Source organism: Anomalospiza imberbis, chromosome 11 (genome assembly GCF_031753505.1).
Source record: "Anomalospiza imberbis isolate Cuckoo-Finch-1a 21T00152 chromosome 11, ASM3175350v1, whole genome shotgun sequence".
Taxonomy (NCBI): domain Eukaryota; kingdom Metazoa; phylum Chordata; class Aves; order Passeriformes; family Viduidae; genus Anomalospiza; species Anomalospiza imberbis.
The window spans coordinates 6,756,776-6,779,379 of record NC_089691.1 but is presented as its reverse complement, the minus strand read 5'-3'; the positions used below and the strand labels follow the sequence as shown (position 1 = coordinate 6,779,379).

General features: G+C 46.1%; 1 protein-coding gene across 2 annotated transcripts in view; it reads left to right on the top strand.

Annotated features, from left to right (window-relative positions):
* The first annotated feature begins 54 nt into the window (after nt 1-54).
* MAPKAPK3 (MAPK activated protein kinase 3) overlaps nt 55-22,604 on the top strand; it is a 115,957-nt gene continuing 93,407 nt past the window's right edge. For both annotated transcript variants that reach the window (XM_068201620.1, XM_068201619.1), the window contains exon 1: nt 55-367. In XM_068201620.1, coding sequence (XP_068057721.1) covers nt 209-367 — 159 coding nt within the window. In that variant the 5' untranslated portion in view covers nt 55-208. The remainder of the gene's footprint in view (nt 368-22,604) is intronic.

The window sequence follows — 22,604 nt, the reverse complement described above, 5'->3', positions numbered from 1 at the left end:
TTTGCAGATGGAGAAATTGAAAAACAGGAGGTGAAATAACCTGCACAAAGTTTGACAAGCTGAGTTTGGAGTAAGACGCAGTCTCTTGACAGGCGTGGGAGTAGCTGAGGCCTGTCTCTTAGGGAAGGATGACTCAGACTAGGACTGCCTGAAACAGCACTGAGAGAAGTCCCTAAAGTGGACAGTCAACATCATGTCAGTGTAAATAATGGCAGGATTCAATTCAAGCTGCTGCTTGCTGTTGCTGCTGTTTCCAGTGGTGCAGGTTCCCTTCTGGACCATAGCTAGCCAGGGAAGGAAGGAAAGCAAGCCAAGGAAAGGGGCTGGTCTGCCAGTCCAGATGGAAGCAGTTGCTGGGCCAGTGCAGGTGAGCACTCAGGAGGGGTGGGAGCATCCAGACAAGGCCCTGCTGTGTGTGTGTGTGTGCCAGGGAGGAGCTCTCAGGCTCTGTCCAGGCTGGCCTGGACAGCCAGAAGTATCAGGCAGGACATGCAGCAGCAAACTGAGTCTGTTGGAAGGCTGCAGCAGGTTTACAGGGTGTTACATGAGCCCTGATACATCTGTTCCCTTTCCCCTCTGCCTCTCTCGCTCTCTTACTCCTCAAATGAGTTTTCTCCATCCCCTTCACTCGTGAACATCGGCCCTGCTTTCCCACCTGACACCTGAGCTCTCTCTGAGAACCAGCACTTGGGTTCCTTCTGGAACCTTTCCCTACTCACAGCTCAGTTCACAGACTTGCCTTTCGCCCATTGTGCGTCTCACATTATATTTAACCACTCCAGTAGTTTACCATGTCCTGTACACTCTTTACTTGAATTTGTGAGTCTTCTCTGGCCTGCAATACCTGCCCTGGTTAAACACAGTAGAGGAAATCTAGGGAAGGAGAGAACAAAAATAGATCAGTTAAAGTGCACTTGAGCACAGGTTTGGAAATACAATTTCAGTACAGCTGATTTCAGGACTCCTAGAGCCATGAGTACAAAGTACAGTCAAAGGGTGTTTTGTGTGGTTGTGGATTTTTTTAATAGTAATTTAGGGGCATTAAGTTCAGTTTGTCAGACTCTGTTTAAAAATTAAATTTAGAAAAATGAGTTCTCTGATTTCTTCTGGGTGTTAGCAGTGTTTGTGTATGAAACAGAGCATTATACACAGCCTGCTTCTGCAGGAGGCCTTAAAAGCTGGGTAGTCCATGGGCCGATGGGGATGTTAAACAGCATCATGCTGTATTCTTTAGAGGATGGGCTGGTTCCCTGCAGCAGACAGGTGTTAGGTGGCCCTCTAAAAGTGCCAGTGGCTGGACTGCAGAAGGCAGTGTGCTTTTTCTTGGAAGCATCAGTCAATCCCTTATCTGAGCCCTGAGCAGGACAAATCCCCTGCAAGAAAGACTATTGGTCTAATCCAGTAGGTCAAGTGTTAAATTCCTATACTTACCACTAAAACACTTGCATTTCTATGTATTTGCATTGCATACTGGTTATATATCTTGGAAAATCACATGGTCCTGCTGACCTTCTCATAAAAGGAAAAATTGCTGTTCCTCCCAGGAGGCTGGATGTTCCTGTCAGACTCGCATCCGAGGGAATGTGCTGGTGTAGTACAGTGTGTTCCTCTGCTTTACACAGATTGGCCCGGGCTCCTTTTGGTACAGAAGCACTGGAAAGCTCTTTGGAGGTTTTAAGGAGCCTGGCTGTGGAGCCCTGGGCCACGTTTGTGTTGCCTGAGGGCAGGAGGCTGAGCTGACCCTGGCAGAGCCCCAGGCATGTGAGCTGCTCCCTGGAGCCACAAAGGCTGAGGCTTCACCCGGCATGCTGCATCATCCAGTATCTAACATACATTGAATTTTCTGGGAATTTGCTGGGTCTTGGGAACTGTATCCAAATGGTGATTTGATTCCTGAGGTGATGCTGTCAGAGAGGGGCTTTGTTTGATTTCAGGACCCTGAGGAGCCTGGTTGTGTTTGTGCTCACATGTGTGTTTTGGGGGTTGCTGGGTATGCAGTATCTGCTGGGGTGACACTGCCCTTCCCCGAGGAGGAGCCGCTTTGGCAGAGCCCTGCAGATGGAGCTGCGGTCCCAGTTTAGCTGTGTCCCTGCTGGAGACACTCCTGCCTCAGCCTTCCCACTTTGGGCAAGGTGCAGGCCCAGGGAGAGCGAGAGCTGGGGTCGGCAGAGGGCTGGGAGTGTAGGTGCAGGTGCAAATGGGGCTTTAGGCTCAGTTCCTGTGCTGGGGAAACAGAACTTCCCAGTGGGCTGGAGGGGGGCTGCAAGAGGACTCAGCTGTGACAGGGGAGGGGGTTGTACTTCCTGCTGTGAATGGGAGACCCAAAGTCCCCCTAGGGCTGGAGGTCAGAAATAAATTCCATTCTTGTTCTGGTGTAATGTCCATGAGAGCACCCTAAAGTGCAAGCAACTGACCGTGCTTTGAGTCTCCACCTGAGATATGGGGTGAAAGTGACTTTGCAGGGACCTTAGAGACAAACATTTAGCCTCACAGTGTTCTCTGCTGAGCCTGTGCCCTTGTAGGGCTGAGACGGCTTTCCATGAGAGGAACTGACAGACACAGAGGGACTGCATTAGGGTGACACAGGGCATCTCTGGGGTCCCACGCCTGTGTGTGTGGATTACTGGCCAGCATTCAGTTCCTCAGTATAGGGCCATAGATCAAAATGGCTTGGAAGGGAGCTTGACTGTCATCTAGCCCAATTTCCCCATCCAAGTCAGCATCAGCTTGCCTTACTTCATTCCTGACAAATGTTTGCCCAGCCTGACCCAGAGGCTCAGATTGCTGGTTAGGACTTTAGCACACAATCTGTCCTGGTGCTTTGTGCTTCTATCTGCTAGAGTTTTCTCTTGTCATGGCAGCTTTGCTGTGACTAAAGCTGAGCATTCTGAGGTGTTCTGAGGTGGAGAACAGCTGTCTCTCTCCTTAGAGCACCTTCCATGTGGTAGTCTGTTCCCATATTTCCTCACAGTCTTCATTTCTGAGACAAAGAACTCCAGCACTTCTTTCTGTAGGCGACTTGCACATCCCTCCTTCCCAGCTTGTGAAATGTAAGGGGGACCATGTGTGCTTCAGACTTGTTAGAGGTAATACTTGAGCCTCCGGTGAGTGGGATAATAAAGCTGCTAGAGCTCACCCTGTTATAGAGCAGTCCCAAGTGAAGACCATGCCATAATTTGCATTACTTTGTTTGTTTGTTTGTTTGTTTGTAAAAGTTACCAAGAACATTGAAGTTTTAATAAAATACAATCCTGATGAAAAAATAAGAAGGTTTCTTTCTCATACTCAAGAAGATAATGAGGTACCAAGAGAGATTTAATCCAGCTTCCAGGCTATTTCCTCTTTCCATAGATGTTTTGAGATGCTTTGAGTTCCGTGTCAGAAGTTTCAGATGTTGTTCTGTGGAGGGTCACATCACAGTTCTTCTCTGTTTCTTTTCCTTGGCAGCTGCTGGCAAATCTCAGTGTGGTCCATCCAGTCTTTGGTGAGCACAGGAGCACTTTTATGAAATTCATCTCATCTGCTGCTTGGTGACAGGACTCAGCACCCTGCTGCAGTGTGATAAACCAGATTGGCTTTGCTGCTTTCCCATGCAAACCCAGAGGATGTGCAAGTGTGCAGAGCACGAGCAGTCACTTCTCTGCAGCGAGTGCCTCTCTGAGCAAAAGACTGTGACAGGGGCTGCTGCAGAGGGCTGGGAAGGTGCATCCTGTGCACAGCAGCCACTGCTGCTCTGACAGTGCATGAGTGTCAGATGTGTTGTGCTGCAGACACAGCAGCACAGGTGCAGAGAAATGCTGCCACATATTGTGGTCTCTGTAGTTTGTCTCCTTAGTGTGGCTAATGTCAGAACTGTAGTTTTGTTTAAGTGGCAATTTCTAGCTCTAGAGATCTGCTTCATCTGCTCCCTTCACTAGCACACCTGAATGGTCATCCTTCAGTGGTTTTTTGTGTGCTCAGCATTTTGGGCAGAGTGAGCATGGATGTGATTTCAGTGGCAGCTGTCCTGTCATCATTATAGAGATAACCATGAGCCAGGTTACTCCAGGATGGAAGGCCTTAGAACCACTGCATGTGAACAAACTGCTGCCTGGGGAGGAAGGAGCCTTGGCTCTATTCAATGTTTGCTCTGGGTTCAGCTTGCTTCAAAGGTCTACATAAGTAGTTTCACACTTCATCCTTTCTTTTGTAACAGCTGGGATGTTCTGAAATCATCCTGTCCTTGGCAGGAATTCTTAGGTTCTGGGCTGAAATTTGCAACATGGAAAAGAAGAGTTCACCATCCAAATATCCAGTGGCAACAGGTGTGGTGAGAAACTGAGGCACAACAAAAGAAGAGCCATGGCAGAGTCACAGCAAGAGCTCAAATGCTCTTAGTGGCAGTTCTGGCAAACCCAGCTGTAGCTGTACTTCCTCCTCCCTTTACTGGCATTTTAAATAGTCTCCATCCCAGCTGTTCCTTGGAAGGATGATGGTGCCTCGAGAGCAAAAAGCAGTGATTGCTATTCCTTGATGGACAGTGTTACCAAGAAATGTTTGATTTTGAGAGCCGTGGTGTTGGGATGTGACAGGAGAGTAATTTTCACAGTGTGTTACTGGCACAGCCATTGCTAAATGCTGCACAACCTGGATGCACACAAATAGCAGATTGTTTGGAGGAAGGGAGAGGTGAAGAAAACATTACATGAAGCTCATCTAGGGAAGGCAAGATTCTTGGGAACGGATGTGTTAAAATGAAGCTGAGGTTTTAGGAGGGAAGGCCTGTGCTGCCACATTCCTGCTTCGCCTCTCTGAAATCCTAAGTAGAAGTGTGGGACTGAGCCTCTATAAGGTGCAAGTTGTATATAGGAGGCAAACTGAGCATTTCTGCTTGATGCCTGCACTTCAGCAGGTGAGTGCAGCCCCTTCTGCAGTGTGGATGGATTCCTGGTGGGCCACAGGTGATAGCAAGCAACAGTGGACAGAGCACAGCACTCTTGTTCAGGAGCAGAGCACTCTGAGTGTCACAAAAATGCCACTGGCCTGAGTTTCTATAAGCACAGTTTCTATGGAAGTTGCCAGGCTGGGTGTGATTATAGGGGAGGCAGAACTCTTCTCAAGGCATGTCCTCAGCAGTGGGAGATTTTTAATTCCCACTTTACATCAGCTGCTGCCTACAGTTTTAGGTCCCCACCTGCTGCTTCTTCCTTTCTTGGTGGTCAGCTTGTCTCCCATGTTTTGTATATGCACAGCAGCATGTTCACAGTGGGACATGTCCATCAGCTTGGTAGCCCAGTGCCTGTGACCATGGAGTCCTTACCTTGGGAGCCTGAGCTGCTGCAGGAGCTGCAGTACCCAGCAGTGCTGGTGGGAGAGTGGCTTCTGCCATCCTCTCTGTTTTTACTGGAATACTCACGTGAGACTGTCTGGAATGTGAACACAGTTGCTTGGGTTATTGAAAAAGGCTTGAATTATTATAAAATTCCTGGCCTGGCATTTGGCTGATGATTAATTACCTAGGTTTACGTAGTACTTTGATGTTCCAGATGTAAACCCAGAACAAGCTGTTACAACTGTGTTGACCTCAGTGGAGTCATCGAAGTCATTCCAGTTGGCACACCTGGTGCTGTGTGGTATTTGTATTCTGTGAAACCAGCATCCAGTCATTGATTTAAGTCTTTCCAGGGACTGGAGGCTCTTAAGCTGTTAATCTTTTTTCCTCTCCTGTATTGATTGCTGTGCCACTTACCAGGAGTGACCTTCTCACCACATCTTTTGACTTTGAGCTTGCTGCCTCTCTGGAATCCTTCTCTGAGCCTTTGCAGTTTGTGGTGTTTGTATTGCCACAGTGCTTAGAAACTCCTCACAGGTTGCTCCATTTCTCTCTTAAGTTTTCCCTTCTCTACTCCCCCGCCAGTATCTTGTTGTGTAACTCTCCCCCAGCCAATGCTGTTGGCTTGCATAGATATATATCTTGATGCTGGATAATTTGGAGTAACATTGTGACAGAAAAATTCCCCCCTAAAATGCAGTTGAGTCTTGCATTGTCCTTCAGTGATTTGGCAGCTGGTGGGGTTTGCTGGGTGGAGTCCTGGTGCTGGCATGTGCTCTGCTTGAAAAGAGCAAATTAATCTCACGCTTCATTCAAACAAGGCTTCTTCATTTAATGTGGATGGGCAGCAGGCACTCAGGCTGAAAGTAGATTCTGTACTTTAACTTCCAAGTCAGTGGGTTTTTTGTCTTGTTTGTGTCAGCAGACAGTAGCCCTTTGTTCAGCAGCACAACTTTTTCCACCTCAGCAACGCACACACTCACGTGATACAGGTACTGAGTTGTGCAATGAACTCCAGCAAATATATTGTCTGTTCCACTTCAGGGCTTGGTTGCATGCCCTATTGACCAGCAATAAAGCCAACAGTATAGAGGTAGATATTTACTCATTTAGTTTGGCTTTTCCATCCATGGTTGTTGCCTGTGTGGGGAAAAAAAAAAACCCATAAGTCCTATGAGAGGAAAAATTTTGTCTTTAGAGAGGTGGTCTTGGTAACTTGTGAAAGCTGGATAACTTAATAGCATTAGTCAAGTGTTAAATTAAACATTTAATTCAGTAATTATGTGATTTTGTTGCTGAGGAGAGACAGGGTTACGGTCAAGGTAGTCATGAGCACAAAAATTAAAAGATGAAGGTGTCTAGATGAATGTCCTGTAACCCGTTGGAGTCCTGACCACAAAGCAACTGCTTGGAATCTTTGCAGGGGTTGCATCTTTGCAGGGGTTGGTGCTTGCTGGCACCTTCCTCTGCAGAGTCTGGAAAGGCAGGAGGGGAGGCCCCATCCCTCACTCATACTGGGCCTTTTCCTGAGCTCCTCTGGAAGCTGTGGGCACTTGCCAGTAGAGCCGTGAGCATTCCCACGTGGATGGGGCCGTACATCCCACACAGAGCGCGACACTTCTCCCTGTCCAGGTCTGGCCTGCTGCTCTGTGCAGCTGGAGGGCAGAGGGGTGAAGGGAACTCCCATTCTCCTTCCTTCTCCAGTCTGGCAGTGCCTCACTGCTCCAGAAGGCTCTGCTCAGCCTGGGGCCAGCTGCGCCTGCCCTGCTGTAACCTCCATATTTGTGCTGTGGATCCCTGCAGAATTCCCTCCATCCAGATCCTCTTGGACTTTGTTCCCAGCAGAAAATCCTGCTCAGGCTTCTTGGAATTAAGGCACATGAGTCTAATTCAGAATTGCTATTTCCTGGGAAGTTCTGATGCTGTAAAGATTGTTTGGATTTTTTTTTTTCTTTTCCCTGTAATCTGAATGAAATAATGTTTAAAATTTCCTATGAGGATGCTGTGTCCCAGTTTTAGAGTTTTAGAAGTGTTTTGCTCTGGGATTTCTGAATTCTTGTTTTGAGTTATATCCATTTTAAGTCATTGTACTGCTTATGCTTCCTGTTGATTTGCTAAGTAAAGCCTAGTAGCAGGTCACAGTACATGTATTATACAAAAAAATGGTAGTTAGTTTTTTTTAAATCAATAACAACAGCAGCTGCTTAATATGATTGAAACATCTCATTCCCTGGAACAAGAACTGCCTTGTTTGCCATGTGATGAGAACCTGGCACTGCCATTACAACACCCAGCAATGGTTTAATCTAGAACACTGGGTAACATTTTATTACGGAGTAAAGAGCAATTCATCTTAATGATCTGAAAAGTAATAAAATACTTCACTGTTTTTATCATGTTAGGACAAGGTAATAATGATGCATATGGCATAAAGACCTCTTAAGATAAAATTTGGAAGTTATGGAATGGAGCTTCTGAGCTGCCAGAAGCAAGGCTGTTCCAAGGAGCATTGGCAGGAACTTTTATCAATGTTCTTTCAAAAAACAAATCAAAGGTCTGTTCTTGTAAGAAGTTCTTCCCAAGAAATTGTTTTGCTGGGGTTTTTCTGTTGTCCTGTCCCAGGAAAGGCCTCTTCATTGCACTCCTGAGTTCTGACAGTGCATCAGTCTTGGATGTTCTCACTTAAACCCAAGACTCCATAGTGAAAGTTCTGAAAATCCCATCACTGCACCAGCTGCCTTTCCCTGTCTCTGCACTGCTTGTGGCACATCATGTCAAGTGTGAGGAAATTCAGGAATCCTCCTTCTTCTGAGGCAGGAATGTGCTGCTCGGCTGCTGTTCCTCCTGCCCCTCGCAGGGGACAGGACAGCCCGCTCTCCCTGCTGGACTTCTTCCTGGAGCCTCCTCCACCTGCAGGAAATGCCAAATGTCACCATGCCTGTTTCTCTTCTCCAAAGTGCTGCCCAAACATTCAGCACAAAGAAGTTCCAAAAAACCCCAGGCTGTCCTGAGCAGGGAAGATGTAGGCACACAGTCTGTGGTGGATGGGAGTGGGGCTGGCCCAGCCTCATCCCCAGTGGGCCCAGCTGTGAGAAGCAGGTGAGCAGCACTGACAGCAATGAGCCATGGAGTGCCCAGGTGCTCTGAGCAACCACCAAAGGGAGCAGAGGGCACACAGTGCAGGGCATGAACATGAGGGGATAAAAGGCTGGGCTGAAGAACAAGGAGGGCCGATGCTTGTACTCTTCTGAAGTGGTGAGGTGTTACTGTGTTTGGGCTGAAGCTTTCTGAAATTGTATGGAGATACTCTGTGAATCGTGGCTGTCTCAACTGTGACATGTTCTGTGACAGGAAGATGGCTTGCATGACTGCGAGGGCACAAAATTAATGGAGCCAGACTTTCCTTTCCTGTCCTGATTTACATTGAAATGGGATGTCTGGTGGGTGGGCCTTGGCTGCTCTTCTGGAGGAAGGTGTTTCTGTGGTTACCTTGCAGCCCTTGCCACTGCAGATACTGCTGGGAACCCATGGTTTGGGGAACCAAATTCCAGTGTGGATCCCAGCATAGGTGAAGGGCATATCAGTCTTAAATTCATGCAGCTATTACACTGTGTAGTTAAGATAAAATGAACTGATACTGCAGAAACAGCTTGTTTGTTATAAACAAATATGTTCTATTTGGGGGTAGCATCCACAGTAAAGGAGCAGATCTGGGCTGTGGAAGAATTTGTTTCCTAGGCTAACATCTGGGTCTAGCTCTGTCCAAATTGATTCTTTAAGAGTGTATGAAAATACCTTTGCTTATTCTTAACTGGTGTTTCATATGCCACTGTTACCAGCCTGGGTTTATACTGAAAGTGGATCTTGGAAAGGCAAAGGCTGGGATCTGGGAGACAGCACAGCTATGTACAAGATCCTAAAAACTGCAGGAAGCCCCCAGTGAAGTGCAGGCAGTTTGCCCATGATTAGAGAACTGATGTTTCATTAGCAGGGAAGCCTGAGGGAAACCAAGCCTTGTTAGGAGAAGGATGTTCCCATTGTTCATGGCAGCAGAGGGGACTCAGTGGATATATGTATTCGGCTGCATTTTAGAACTTGCAGAGTCCAGGTAAAGGCTGTGAACTTCTGAGTAGGACAGGTCTGAGGCTTGAGGATCTAGTGGAGACTCTGTCCTTCTGTCACCACTTGCCAAGCCAGAAAATCTCCAGATTTAGAAGGAATGTATGGTGGAGAAGAGTCAGGGCTCACATGGCTGTAGAATGGGTTTAGGGAGACAGCCCTGCTGCAAACAGGGAGTTTAAACACAGCTGCAGGAGTGTGCCAAGAGCTCTGCGTGGGGTTCAGTCTGAAAAATGGGCAGGTACACAACAGGGCTGGGAGGAGGAATGAGGGTCAGAAAGCCTGGCAAATGAGGGAAAACCTAAAGAGAGGAATTTGTTTTGCCTACGAAACAAAGCCTGGGAAGGAATGGGTTGTCTCTCTGTAAACACTTCATTGCCAAGTAAATATTAGAGGGGACAAAAAGTCCTTTATTACAAAGATCAATGCTGGCACAAGGACAAAGTGGTACAAGTTTGCTATTAATATACTTAGTCTGGAAATTAGATTTTCAGCCACTGGAGTGAGATTCTGAAGCAGTGTCTCAAAGGGAGAAATGGAAACCAAGGGAGCTTTGTAAAGGAGCCTGCAGTAACAAATTTTCTCTCTGACATAGTCTCATTTCATGTCATGCACGCAGATGCCTTAGACAGCCTGGCCCAGCAGTCCAGACAGGAGGGTGACTTGCAGGAGCAGATGAAGCAGCTGTAATCAGGAATCAATAGCCAAGGTACAAATCAGCTTCAGGAGAGGAGTTTCAGAGTAGCTGAGCTCTGCAGACATCCAGTTTTGACTGTATCTAGTGCTTGGATTCTGTGAGTCCTGTATCTGTAGTCTGCAGGGAAAAGGGATTTTCTTTCACTTTGTTTTTTTCTGCAGTAATTGAAAAATGGAGTCAGAGACTTACCATGCTGTAAAGACAAAAGTTTTCTTCTCAGTTGTCCAAACAATGCCTGTTCAGCTATGGTAAGAATATCTTTGTTCTAAGCTGTCGTAGGATGTTTGCCTTAGCAACACAGAGGCATTTGGAGAAGCTGCCCACACAGAGGCTTCTGTCTTGGCAAATAGAAGAGGGGAATACAACAAATGCTCCTCCCTAAGAAGTTGAAAGCTTTGAGAAATCGTAATTAAGATGGATCTATCTCCTTCTTAGACTTCTGAGACTTCCCCCAAACTCTTTTGTACTTTCTGTCAATGTAACATAGAGAATAATCTGTATAGGAGATAGTCAACACAAATTTCTGTTTTTCTTTCCATGTCTTTTTCCTTCCTCTGCCACTCCATTCTTTCTCTTCTTTCCCTCACATCTTAAATGAAACCAAGGAAGGTGATTTTGTTGTACTGGTTTCATGCCTTTGCTTTGTAATTCTCTTAGTTAATGTAAGAAACCTTTGCCCATTGAGAGGCTATTTTTATTACATTAGTTTCAACAAACAACAGTAACAGAAACAAAGGATTCAGATCTCATTTGCTTTTCCTTCTTGCTGCTGCTTACTCCAAACTGGAGCAGGGGATGTAATCAATTGTAGTGGATGTAAGAGAGGACTGAAAGAATTCTGAAAAATTAGTAGTTGTAAACTTGGGGTTTTGCCCTGAGTACACACTCAGTTTTGAAACTTTCAAGGGTTTGCAGGTGTTTGAGCTGAGAACAGTGGATCCTCAAGAGTTTGTGTGTTTCTGTAAATCATACAGAGAATCCCTCACCTATGGATGTTCCAGAGTGGCAGCACCCACGGAATATCAGAAGATGTTTGGAAAATGTTTTCCTTGTCTCTTTATGTTGTGTCACTGCCACATCTCTCTGCTGCCTATAGGACTGAGTCACAAAAGCCTGTTTAGCCTGGCTTACACAACCACAGGGCTGCCCTACAGATATGGGAGCTTGTGAAAGCCACCAGTGAGTATCAGACCCCACCCTCAGCTGGATGGAGAGACAGCTGTGGAGCTACCCAGGCACACTTCTCCAGTAAGAGAAGGAAAGTGAATGGTATTTCCTGGTTTGTACCCCTAACTGGGATGAAAGAAATTTCAAGGAGTTTTTTTCCCAATTAAGGGGTCATTTTACCACAGTTCCTGCTTATCCTGTCAGAATGACCTGCTCAGCTCCTCCCTCAAGCTGAGTTTCATTCTTTCCACTGGTGAGAGAGGTGAGGGTCATTGCAATGAGATTCTCCTCCTGTGTTTGCATCAGCCTCAGTTGGACAGTAAGTAATGCAGGGTGGAGTACATGAATGCCCAAAGGTGTGTTCTTAAATCCCATTGAAGGGACTCAGAACAGTTTCTTCAGTCAGAACAAACAGAGTTTGGAGTGTGTTGCACAAGATAAAAAAGCATCACTACTGTTGCCCTGTAATCTGAATGCTCCTACCCATAACTGTCAAGATATTTCCATTAAAGGGATAAAATCCCTGCACTGAATAATGAAAGGCCTTTATCCTAGAAGTTATGTCACCCATTTGTGTCTCAGTTAGGACATTAGTGCAGCTCTGGTGCAGAGGATACCCCATCTCCTGTCCTGTGCTCCTACCAGCTGTTCCTGTCTCCACACTCAGTTTGGCAGCTGGGGTTGTTCTTTGTGTCAGTGTGGTTGGTCACTTGTGCTGAGATGGTTTCTTCCTGCTCTGAAGGAAAGGTGAAGAACTAAAATGAGCTATGCCATTATCCATAAGGCATTGGGGGCCTAGTGCTTCTTGTGCAGTGCTCAATTCCAACACCCAATGGACTGGACCTTGTCGCTTTCTCTGAAAGACAAGCCGGCTATGTGGATTTATAAACACCCTTCCATATGGCAGGTGGGGAATGTGGCAGGAGGGAACTTGGCACAACTCTTTGACTTGGTTCAGATTCAAGGGAAGTGAGCCTGTTCTTGAAATATGTCGGTTATAACCAGTGCCACACCATTAGATTTTGTACCACTGGGTTGTAAAAATATCTGAAGGGCCAAATATCTTGGTAATTTTGGACATGGAGAGTCTTCCATACTCAGTTCAATCACTGCTTGCAGTCTCTGTGAGGATGCAGCAGATCAAAAGAAGGAGCAGATGGGCATTAGAAGATGCATTCATGAAATGAGGAAGAAGGCAGCAGGCAGTGGGGATTACCCCATCTTTCCTCATCCTGGCTACATCTGGGATTCTACAGTCTTGGTAATACAGAGCTCAGTGCCCAGCTGGGAAGTATGGTCCAGCTCCTAAGGAGGAGGTGGATTTTAATGTCCACTTCTCTTAAATGCAGCTGAACAACCAGGAAGGACAAGAAGGAAGGGATCTGTGCATGATGCTGCAATCTGTGTTCAGGGCAGTGGTGCCAGAGCTTGGAGAGGAAATCCGTTGAGGAAGTGAACTAACATGATGTAATACCCTGAAAAGAACTGTACAAATCAGGAACTACTCCAGCCTCAGCGTTGTGCCTGTTATTCTGACTCCTCTGGGCTGCTGCTGGCCAGGAGAAGCAGCACGGTCCCTGCAGGCATTTGCCTTTTATTTCAGTGGCTCAGAGTAAGGGCTATCACACAGAGACAGGCCGTCATCTGGTAAAAGTTAAGTTCAACTGCAAATGTCATGGAAGATCACAGTGATATGTGTGTGAGGTGCCTCTAGCCTGTTACTTCTTGTTTTACCCATTTTCTGAGGGCTTTATACTTTCACAGTTCACTTTGACACCTGGTGAAGCATCTGCAGCACAACCCCTCAGAGTGACCTGTTACACAGCCTTGATCTGCAGCACACCTGTAATTTTCCACCTACAGTCCCTGCTGGCAGGGGTTAATGGTAGGTGGCTCCTGCCAAGTGACTCAGGCTGTGACTGGTGCCTGCCCAGCTCTGATAAAATCTCTGCCAAGCTGTTTAGAGGATCCCTTGCTCTGATCACACCAGCTTGTGTGGCTATTGTCTCCACACCCCTGGCTCTGCTGGAAGGTATCTCACTTGAAGCTGACAGCTCACATCAAGCTCCTGGGCTTTTCAGTGACTTTACCTGAATGAGAGAGATTCAAGAGCTGCATTTATGTAACACACAGTGTCATAGGTTGTGGAACATCAAAGAGTTTGGTGGTTTTTTCATTCTCTTTTAAGTGACAGTAGAAACGATGACCAGATTGTTAGGGTTTTGCTTTATTTGGTTTTGGGTTCTGCCAGTGTTGTGGGCTGAGCTTGGCCCACGTTGGGGATGGTTGACCTTTGTGTGAAGTATTTGATGACTGATGTGGTGAGTGGGGACACCCGTGAGCAGTGCCTTTTCCTGGCTGCTGAGGGCTGTTAAGTGCTTGCTCTGGTGCAGGTGTTATTCAGGTGCTGCGTGTAAATCGGGAGTTAGTCACCTGCAGAGGGTGTTTGGAGCAGCTTGGGCACAGGTCTGGTTGACAAAAGTGCTTCTTCACATCTCTCTGGCAGAGTAAAGGTGTCTCCAAGCAGTTACTGATTAATTTTTCATGTGTTTGATTTTCCTTCCTGACAGAGTGGTAGAGAGACACTGTGGCAGGATCAGTGCTGCTCAGCACAGAGTGGGGATGAGGCTGCAGCACTTTGCAGCAAAATGGTGTTGTATTGGCTTTGTGTTGATTCATTCCAAATACTTATTCCTCAATAGCACTGTTTGTTTCTGTGTGAGCAGGGAAAGAAGTGGAGAATTGTGCTTAGTATTAACTTGGAGTGGTGCAATTAATTGTAGAGTTCTCTGAAAAGTGAATATATTCCTTTTCCTATTGTTCCTTCCCCCATTAACCTAAGCATAGGTGAAAGCTTTGACTTCACAGGGTTGTTACTGTTTTGTCTCTCAGTTCCAAATGTAGTGAAAGGAAACAAATCTAACCTTACCTGTGTTGGATAACATAAGGGTTGGTCAGAAGAGAACAAGGAAGTGGAACAGAAGCTCCGTGGTTTCCTCAAAGCTGTTTCCCATTATGCCAAGCACTCTCACTCCTCCTCCTCCTCCACGCTCCCTCTGCATGGAGGGGAGAGCATGGAATTTCAGTGTCTTTCTCCTGGATGGAGGGTCAGGGCGCTGATCTGGAAAAAACTTACCCACAAAGACACCTTTTTACTCTGGGAATCAGCACAGAATTCCCTGATCACTGTCAACAGTGAGTCATTGCTGGAGACCTCTGTGGCCTCCACCACCAGGCATGGCCAGCAAGGGGAAGGGAAGGTGCTGTGTGGGTTTGTGGGGGAAGTGGCCCTTCACCCCTTACAGAGTGACAGCACTGCGAGTAGGGACATGGCATGGCTGAGGTGGCAGACAGCTAAACTGACCTCAGTGGTGGCTGCTTGCTAAAGCCAGGCTGTCACCAGAGTCTCAGAGATGAGGGGGGCTGCTTTTGAAGGCTTTGGGACAGACTTGCCTCAGATAAGAGGGACTAAGTGGGACCCAAAGGACAGAAGCTTTCCTGAGTATCTCATCCTTGAGTACCACTGCTCCTGTTCATTTGTAGCCAGAAGAATATTTAGATGTCTTCATAGACGTGAGTATTGCCACTGTTGCCCAGCTCTGGTCTTTCTTCTGCAAGGCTTTGATTGTGGGACCCTACACTGCAATCAGTCTGAAATGAAGCCAGCACTGAGTAAGAGCTGCTGGTTAAGCACTGAGTCATGGAGGGAACATGTGGCAGCAGTTTCTCAGAACTCCTCCTGGCTTAAGTGGAAGCAAAGAGGAATTCTGCCTGTGGTTGTAACTGTGCCAGGGGTTCCTAGATTTGTGCTGCTCTAGTGCCCAGGCAGCAGGAACAGTCACCACAGGTATTGGTGACAGCTGTCATCAGTCCTGGAGGCAAGGGCAGAGCTGCAAAGGGGATGTTTCATACCTCTAGGAAGTTGTGCCTTTAGTGTCATGTGCTTCCTCTCATTGTGTGCTTTTCTAATCCTGATGGGCCTAACAGCAGCCTGCTGGAGGTGTTTGTGCAGTTGGTTTTGGCCACCCTGAGGAGGTTTGTCTTTGTACAGGATGATTCAGTGAAGGTGTCAGGAGGAAACAGTTTGACAAGACAGAACACTCATTTCTTGTTGGGTGGCATGAGATACCCATGGTCCTGGGAGTTTAAAGCTTTTCAGGAAATCTGTTGTTCATGTGGTCTTTTTCTATTCTTGTTTTTTCCTCTTGCTTCCACCTAGAAGGGTTTTGTGCCAAAAGAGACCCAAGAAGATTTCTACTCTTTTCACTGATGATCTCTTCCCTTGCCTTTCCTTTTGTCCTTGCCTTGGTCCCCCTGAGGCAGTGGGATCTCAATCCCCAGCTGCCAGCCTGTGTCAGGATCAGCACTGTGCAGAATTCAGGTTCATACTTTATCCCTCTGCAATTTCCAAGCCATAATATTTTAATTCCCTTCCTTCACACCCATTTTTGGAGCACACTTCTAAAGCCTAACTCTACGGCCAGCACCAGTGAGAGCAGTGGGAGGATGCTCTGCATGCCGAGGAGAGCAGCAGTGTCCTGACCTGGTGCTGGGGATGAAGGTACATGTTAGTCCCTCGTGCCACATGGACTCGGGGACAATGGGAGTCCAGGAATGTGCATCCTGAGAAGATAAACATGTGGTGGTTGGTTACACAGGTCAGCAGGTGCTGCCTCTTCAAGTGGAAGGATTGATGTGCAGTGTGGACTCCAAGAAACCATTAAATAGTGTTTTAACAGACCCAGCACATCTGGGAGCAAAGGATTTTAGAGCTGGATTGGGAGCTGGTAATGGCAGCATCACTGTGACCTTGTTAAATGTAAACCTAAAGAAAAAGAAGACTCTCCCAGCTAATACTGTAAAATATAACTTAAGCAAAGGTAAGAGACTTCTTGAGTTAAATTTGGCAAGTGTTGTGTAAGAAAATGATATTAGAATTAGGTATTATTTTAAAACAGTGCAAAAAAGTGTGATTTGCCCCCAGGAAATAGTTATCTTCATAAAGCTGAACATTGTTCAGTGGCAAAGACAGCATTAGGAACAAAAATGTGAAAGCAATGTGGAAGGGGAGGGTGAGCTGAGCACAGTTAATATAAATTAGAAATGAAGTGCAGAAAACTAGAAATGAAAAGGAAAATGTAAAATTATCCTTGGCTGCTATCTTCAAGGGCACTAAAGAATTTAAACATTCTGCTTGAAACAGAAAAATGAATTGTATAAGGTCTCTTTGAAATGGAAATGCTGCAATTGTTAATGACGATGAAAATAAGTAGAAGCATTTAGTAAGTATTTCTGATCTGTGTTTGGATGACAGCAGAATAATATGCTAGACTCACAGGAGGACAATGAATTCTCAATTATTAGGCACCAGGAAAAGAAAAGTATTATAAAATACTAACTAGCAATAAGCATTTTAGAAAGGACATGTTCAGATAACATGCAGGCAAAAGCCCCAGCAGAGCTGTTGAGAGGATAGGTGCTGTGCATGTGGCAGGGCTTAATGGTGGGGAAATCCAGGACACTGGGGTTTTAATGTGCCAAAAGGAAAACTGGATTAACCAAGCAAAACAATGGTGTGGGGAGTTCAGAGCGAAGGGCTCTGTGGTGGCTAAGCAGCAGGCCTGTAGAAGCCTCACAAACTGAATTCTGACTTCATCTGACATAGCTGTAAGAAAGCTGGCAGCCTTTTCTGATAATAGAATCCTGTAGCAGTGAAAACCAGCTTGCTTCCCTGAGAAAGAATTCTTAGCCTGGGACTGTTACTTGCCACCTGCATCAACTATTCCAAACCATCCAGAAGAATGCAAGCAATATCTCAAAACACCTCGGGTGAACTGACCAGTCATTACAGGGTAACAGCTTGTTACTGACCAGCTGGGGAGAGGCACCAGATGTTTGTAAAACTCTATATAGAGGAATGTGTGAATAAACAAAAAACCTTTTTCACTCCATGAAAATAATGCCTTGTCTCTCTAAAGCAAAGTCAACCGTGACAGGGCTTCTTCCCTGTCTCGCTCTTTCTCTGTGGGCTTAGGGAGAAGCCCTGAGGGAGATGATCCTTTTGTGTAGTTGCTGCATTTACAGCCTCTCCTGACTCTTACAGGACAGAATGACGAGTCGGTTTCTTTAGGAACAGGTTGTTTGGAGTCATGAAATCAAATAAATAATTTTTTAAAGGCTCTGGATCAAGAAAAGCCTCAAAGTGCTGCTGACTTGAGAGACAAGTGGGCTGGCTTAGGTTCCAGGCCACCATTGCCCAAAGCAATGTGGATTTTGGATTCACTGGTAGTGGGGGTGGTCCCATGCTGTTTATTCCTGGGTATTCTCTCCACCAGTGAGTTAAGCTCCTGTTTACATAGGAATTCATTTCCTGTGGAAATATTCTGAATGATGATACAGATGCTGAAGACAGTAATTCCTCCTCTGATGGGTGAGGAAGTGGGCATAGAGTTCGTAGAGCTTGGAGCCTCCCTCTGAAGGAAAGGTCTGCTGGCAGGTGAGCTTTTGGGGTTGCCATGGACAACCTGCAGGTCCGGCTGCAGGGCTTGGATGCTCTGTGGAGCAGCCTGTGAACTGAGGGAGTTGTCCCACCTTTGTACCTGCTCCAGGACAGGATTTCCATGATCTCCAGGAAGGTTCTGTGTGCTGGCTGTGTCCCCATTGGGCACTACCAGGGGCTTCCCTGCTATGGGCTTGAGGCCTGGATGAGATCTGGCAGCCCAGACTGCTCCTGCATAACAAACTGGATATAAAAGGGTGAAATGCTGCCCAAAGAGGCTTCAAAGATACAAGACAGACATGCCTGGGCGCTGCTTCCAAGCTAAGGCCTTTGAGCTCCTCACTGCAAAAGGGTGGAGCAGGAGAGCGAAACCTCATCAAAGGAACAGCCTTTGCCTGCTTGTCTCCCTTGCCAAGAAGGCAAGGCTGAGGATGAAACATTACACTGTTCATATGCTCATTCTGCTTCCAGTTGTATAATAAAAAGCATGTATTGTATTTTTAGTATATAAATATATGTACAGTCCCCCACCTCCCCATCAGCTTTGTCTCACAGCTTCTCCTGTGCCTCTGCTTGGATGGGTTCATCACAGTGGCAAAGGTGGTAATTCCACTTTATATTCTTAAAGCTGCCTTGCTAGGAAGGTAATTTGGTTTTCTTAAAATGCTGGAGTGCTTTTCCCTGAACTGCTATTTAATGTGTATTTTTCAGACGTACTGACATCTCCAGTGAGTGTTTCATAATTTAAGGGTAAATTATTTCTTCTCAGTCTTCCAGGAAATGCCAGTACCTGTGAGTATCATATAGAGAGGCCTTTGTGTATTCAGTTAGCTCTGAGATAGGGGCATTACGTTTCTGTACTCTTGCACTTTGCACCTGGTATTATTCATCTCCATTCATTACAAATGAGCTTCTCAGCCTAATCTTTTGTTCCTATTATCAGGCTGCTATCTGTAATGCTGATATAAAAGCAGTATTAATCATTGGATGAAGGGTAGGAACTAGAAATTTAATTACAAATGGAATTATTAGTATTTATGGAAGCTTAATTATGCTGTAATGTTTTGTAGACCTGCATTGGAAAAGATCTGCACCACACAAGGAATGCTTTTCCTGGTGCAGCTTTATATAATCAATTCTCAGTATGTGGAGTTTTCAGTAGGTGATTTTTAGATGCAGTTTTAGAGCTCAGTGCTGCTTTTTCTGTGCAGGGTGAGGGAGGGGAGTGAGCTTGGGGGCCCTGCTTGTCCTTATCTTCTGGGGGTGGGAATGCAGTAAATGAAGCCAGTTCAGGGAAATTCTTAATCTCTCTACATTATCTGTCTGATCTAGCAGAGATCTCGTGTTATGCAGAAAAAAAAAATTCCAGGAATCAGTAACTTCTACATCTGGGAAGTAACTTTAGTCCTAAAATTTCTTTGGCAAAAGCTGCTTGGAGGATGTTTTTAGGGGCATACTGTGAGCGTGACAGGCTGTTCCATCTGTTTGCAGAACAGTTGCAGGCTGTGAGCAGAAGAGATGGGGAGGTACCACTGACCTCTTCAAGAGTATCGCCAAAGCTGGAAAATACAGCTTGGAAATGCATTTTAAAATACCTCCTTGGCTGTTTGCTCTGCATCAGTCTTTGCGTGTCCTAACTGGCACTGGGAGGCTTGGGGTGCTGATATTGTAGAAATCCATAAAAACGAAGCTCCAGATGTCAGCCACAAGCTTTGCAGTTTCTGAAGCATTTCAGCACTTCTTAAATGTCTGACTGTGTTTCTGCTTACAGAATATTTTCTTTGTCTTATTCTTTTAGCAGTTGTTAGGTTAGAATGTGAAGAGGACATTTTCCCTAATAATCACATGAAAACTGATAATAGAAAATAATTCTTTTAAAATGTAATTCTCCTATTTAGCACTCTGCCAGTAAAAAATATATTATTCAGAAGAAAAGGCCAGAAAATGAAGTCTTCCCATTTATCTTCTAAGACCTGTTATTAGTGAATCTGAACGAGTGCTGTGTGCTGCAGGCTCCTGCCATTTTTTCCATCTGCAGTGTGACTGCTGCCTGGTTTATGCATTTTGCAGTTTGCACACTGGGTTTGTCTTTCAGTCACTTCTTTCTTTACCTATTGCTGTTCACAAACTGACAGGACTGACAGATTAGCTTTGCTGCAGAGGTACCTGTTATTGGAGCTGTTGTTTCCTTCATCTGTTGTAGATGGGGGTTCCAAGAACATTCTTTTTGTTCATTGACTCACAGACCATGATTTGTATCTGCTCACTAATTCCCTGTACGTGGGCTGTGCATTCTCAAGGGGTTTGTGCAGTGTGACCCTGGCCTGGGTCACTGTAAAGCCACGTTTAATTTAAACAAGGGTACATTCAGCTGGCCAAAGTGTGTGTTTGGAGTTTAAACTCATGGTGGTTTCCTCCTGCCTCCATGGGCTGATTACCACACATTCCTTTCTTTTAATTTCAGCCCTCTGCAGTTCTAGGAAAAGGTCCTTGATTAAGTACTGAGAAAGCAGTCTATTTGTGGGTCTAATTTTACTGCTTCAATTACATTACTGTATGCTAAATATAGGAAGGCACCAAGCAAATCCCAGATCCAGGGCAGAACAGGGTGTTCAAGAGCACTGTTCACGTTTAAATGGCATTATTTGGGCCTCTGTTTAATTCTAGCTAATGAACCGATTTCTCACAGAGCATAAATGAGCACATCTACATTGATTTATAGGCAAGGAGCTGGGTCATCAGTTTGGCACAGCTAAAAATGAACCCAGTGCCCAATTCTCTGCTTCCTGCTCCTAATTGAAGGGAGCAGAGATAAATGGTGTGTCATGCTGGGGAGTTCAGAAGTCCTGGAGGGACAGCAGGGTGCTTCAATCTCTGAGCTGGTGCTTGAGAACCTGAAAATCAGAGAGAGGAAAATGTTCAACAGCCTGTAACCTGGTCTTGTGATTTGCTACTCACTCTACATTGCTTTCTGTTCTATTTCCTGAGTGGGTTTTTAATATCCCTAAAATCCATGCAAGATAGCAATGCAGCCAGCTTGTCTCCCAGACCTTGGCATGGCAGGGACCTCCAGCATCCCTCGTAACCAGGCAGACTGGAACTTTCCTTCCATCCAGCAGCTGAAAGAAACACCCAGCAGACACAAAACCAGAGCATGGAGCGCTTGCAGTAGGTGAGGGACTGATTGCAGTGGAGACAGAGCCTTATCTGTGAGCTGAGCAGCTCCTGTATCTCGGGCAGCAGCTCCTGGGCAGCCCCTGGTGGCATCGGGCCAGGCCCTGTCCCGGGATGGCAGCGCCACTCGGAGCTGCTGCTGGGGACATTCACTGCCATCCCTGGCTCTGGCTCAGGGCACCGGGCTGAGAGTGCCCAGCTGAGGCACACACAGGCACACGGGTGTCACACCTCCCAGCACAGCTGGCACAGGATGTCTTGTATTTCCCAGCGAGATCAGGCCTGAATTTTATAAAAGCTGTGTGAGTTCTCAGCCAGCTGTTCCACTGACTGCAAGCTTCGCAGCAGGATTTCTCCCTCTGTTCATAGCTCTGTGCTTCTGCCTTGTATTTCTAGGGCAGCTTGTGGGGAACCCTGAAAGAAACTCGTTCTGGTTCCTTTTTTCTCTGCCTCAAGGCCATTCTCACATTCCTCACAGCTGGTGACTGCTCCATTTCCCTGAGTCTCATTCAGAGTGCTGTACCTACAAGCCAGATACTTGTCATCTCTGAAAGATGCTTGTTTCCACAGAAGAATAGCAATGAGGTTGCTGTCTGTTCCCTTCACAGTCAGCCAGGCTGGGAGAACGCCAAATATCCAATCATCCCTTGGAATTCATAATGCTTGAAGATAAAGCAGCCAAAAATAGGTTATATGAGCTGGATGGCTCTATAACTTTCTGTGTTTATCTAACAAGAAAATGTTAGGAAGTACAGTAGGTCATGGACTGAACTGAGCAAGATCACAGGGCATGTGGGGGCTCATGGAGATGAGCTTCTTGGTTATTTATGTGATTAACTTAACCTCTCTTTGCTTGAGAATTGCCTTCTTGCATTGCTCTTATGTTTACTTGATGATAAAAGGAAAACCAACCCAGCTGTACTGTGAGGCATTAAGAGATGCTGAAAAGAATCTTTTGGGGAGAAGAGGGGGGAGAAAGGAGAATTTGGACAACTCTGCCAGAGCCTTATTTTTTCCTGCCTTCCAAGAACAGGCTATGTTCCATCCCCTGCCGCCCCCTCAGCTGGTGCTGGGAAGAACAGCTGAGTTTAGCTCACTGTTCCTGGAAGTCACTGAGACAACAAGCATCAAGAAACCAGCATTTTCTGTAGCACTCCCTGCTTCAATGGAAAAGATGAGCTGATCTTGATCCTGCTTGTTCACTAACTATTAACCCTCACTGCACCAAGACAGGCTACAAAATGTGCCCTTTCAGAAAGGGGCCGTGTGTCTGGAAGACACTCTGAAATGCAGTGTCACACCATCAGCAAATGCAAACCTGATGTAACTCAGGCTGTCCAGGTTTATGCTGGGACCCCTTTTATTGGTTTTTTTTGCCCATCAGAGTTGAAGCAGAGCAGTTGTTCAGCCAGGCTGTATCAGTGGCCATGTCCTCCTCTGTGCTCAGTGAGGGAAGTGCCTTTTGCAGAGCAGAGTCTCAGCCACAGACTTCTCCAGAACTGCCCTATTTAAGAAAAACCTTGAGAGGGCACTTCCAGCTTGATGCTGTGCACTGATGCACAGAATGTTTGATTTTGTGCTTTTAGAGCCATATAACAACCGTGCCATCGGGTAAATTCCAGTCAGTTAAATGAAAT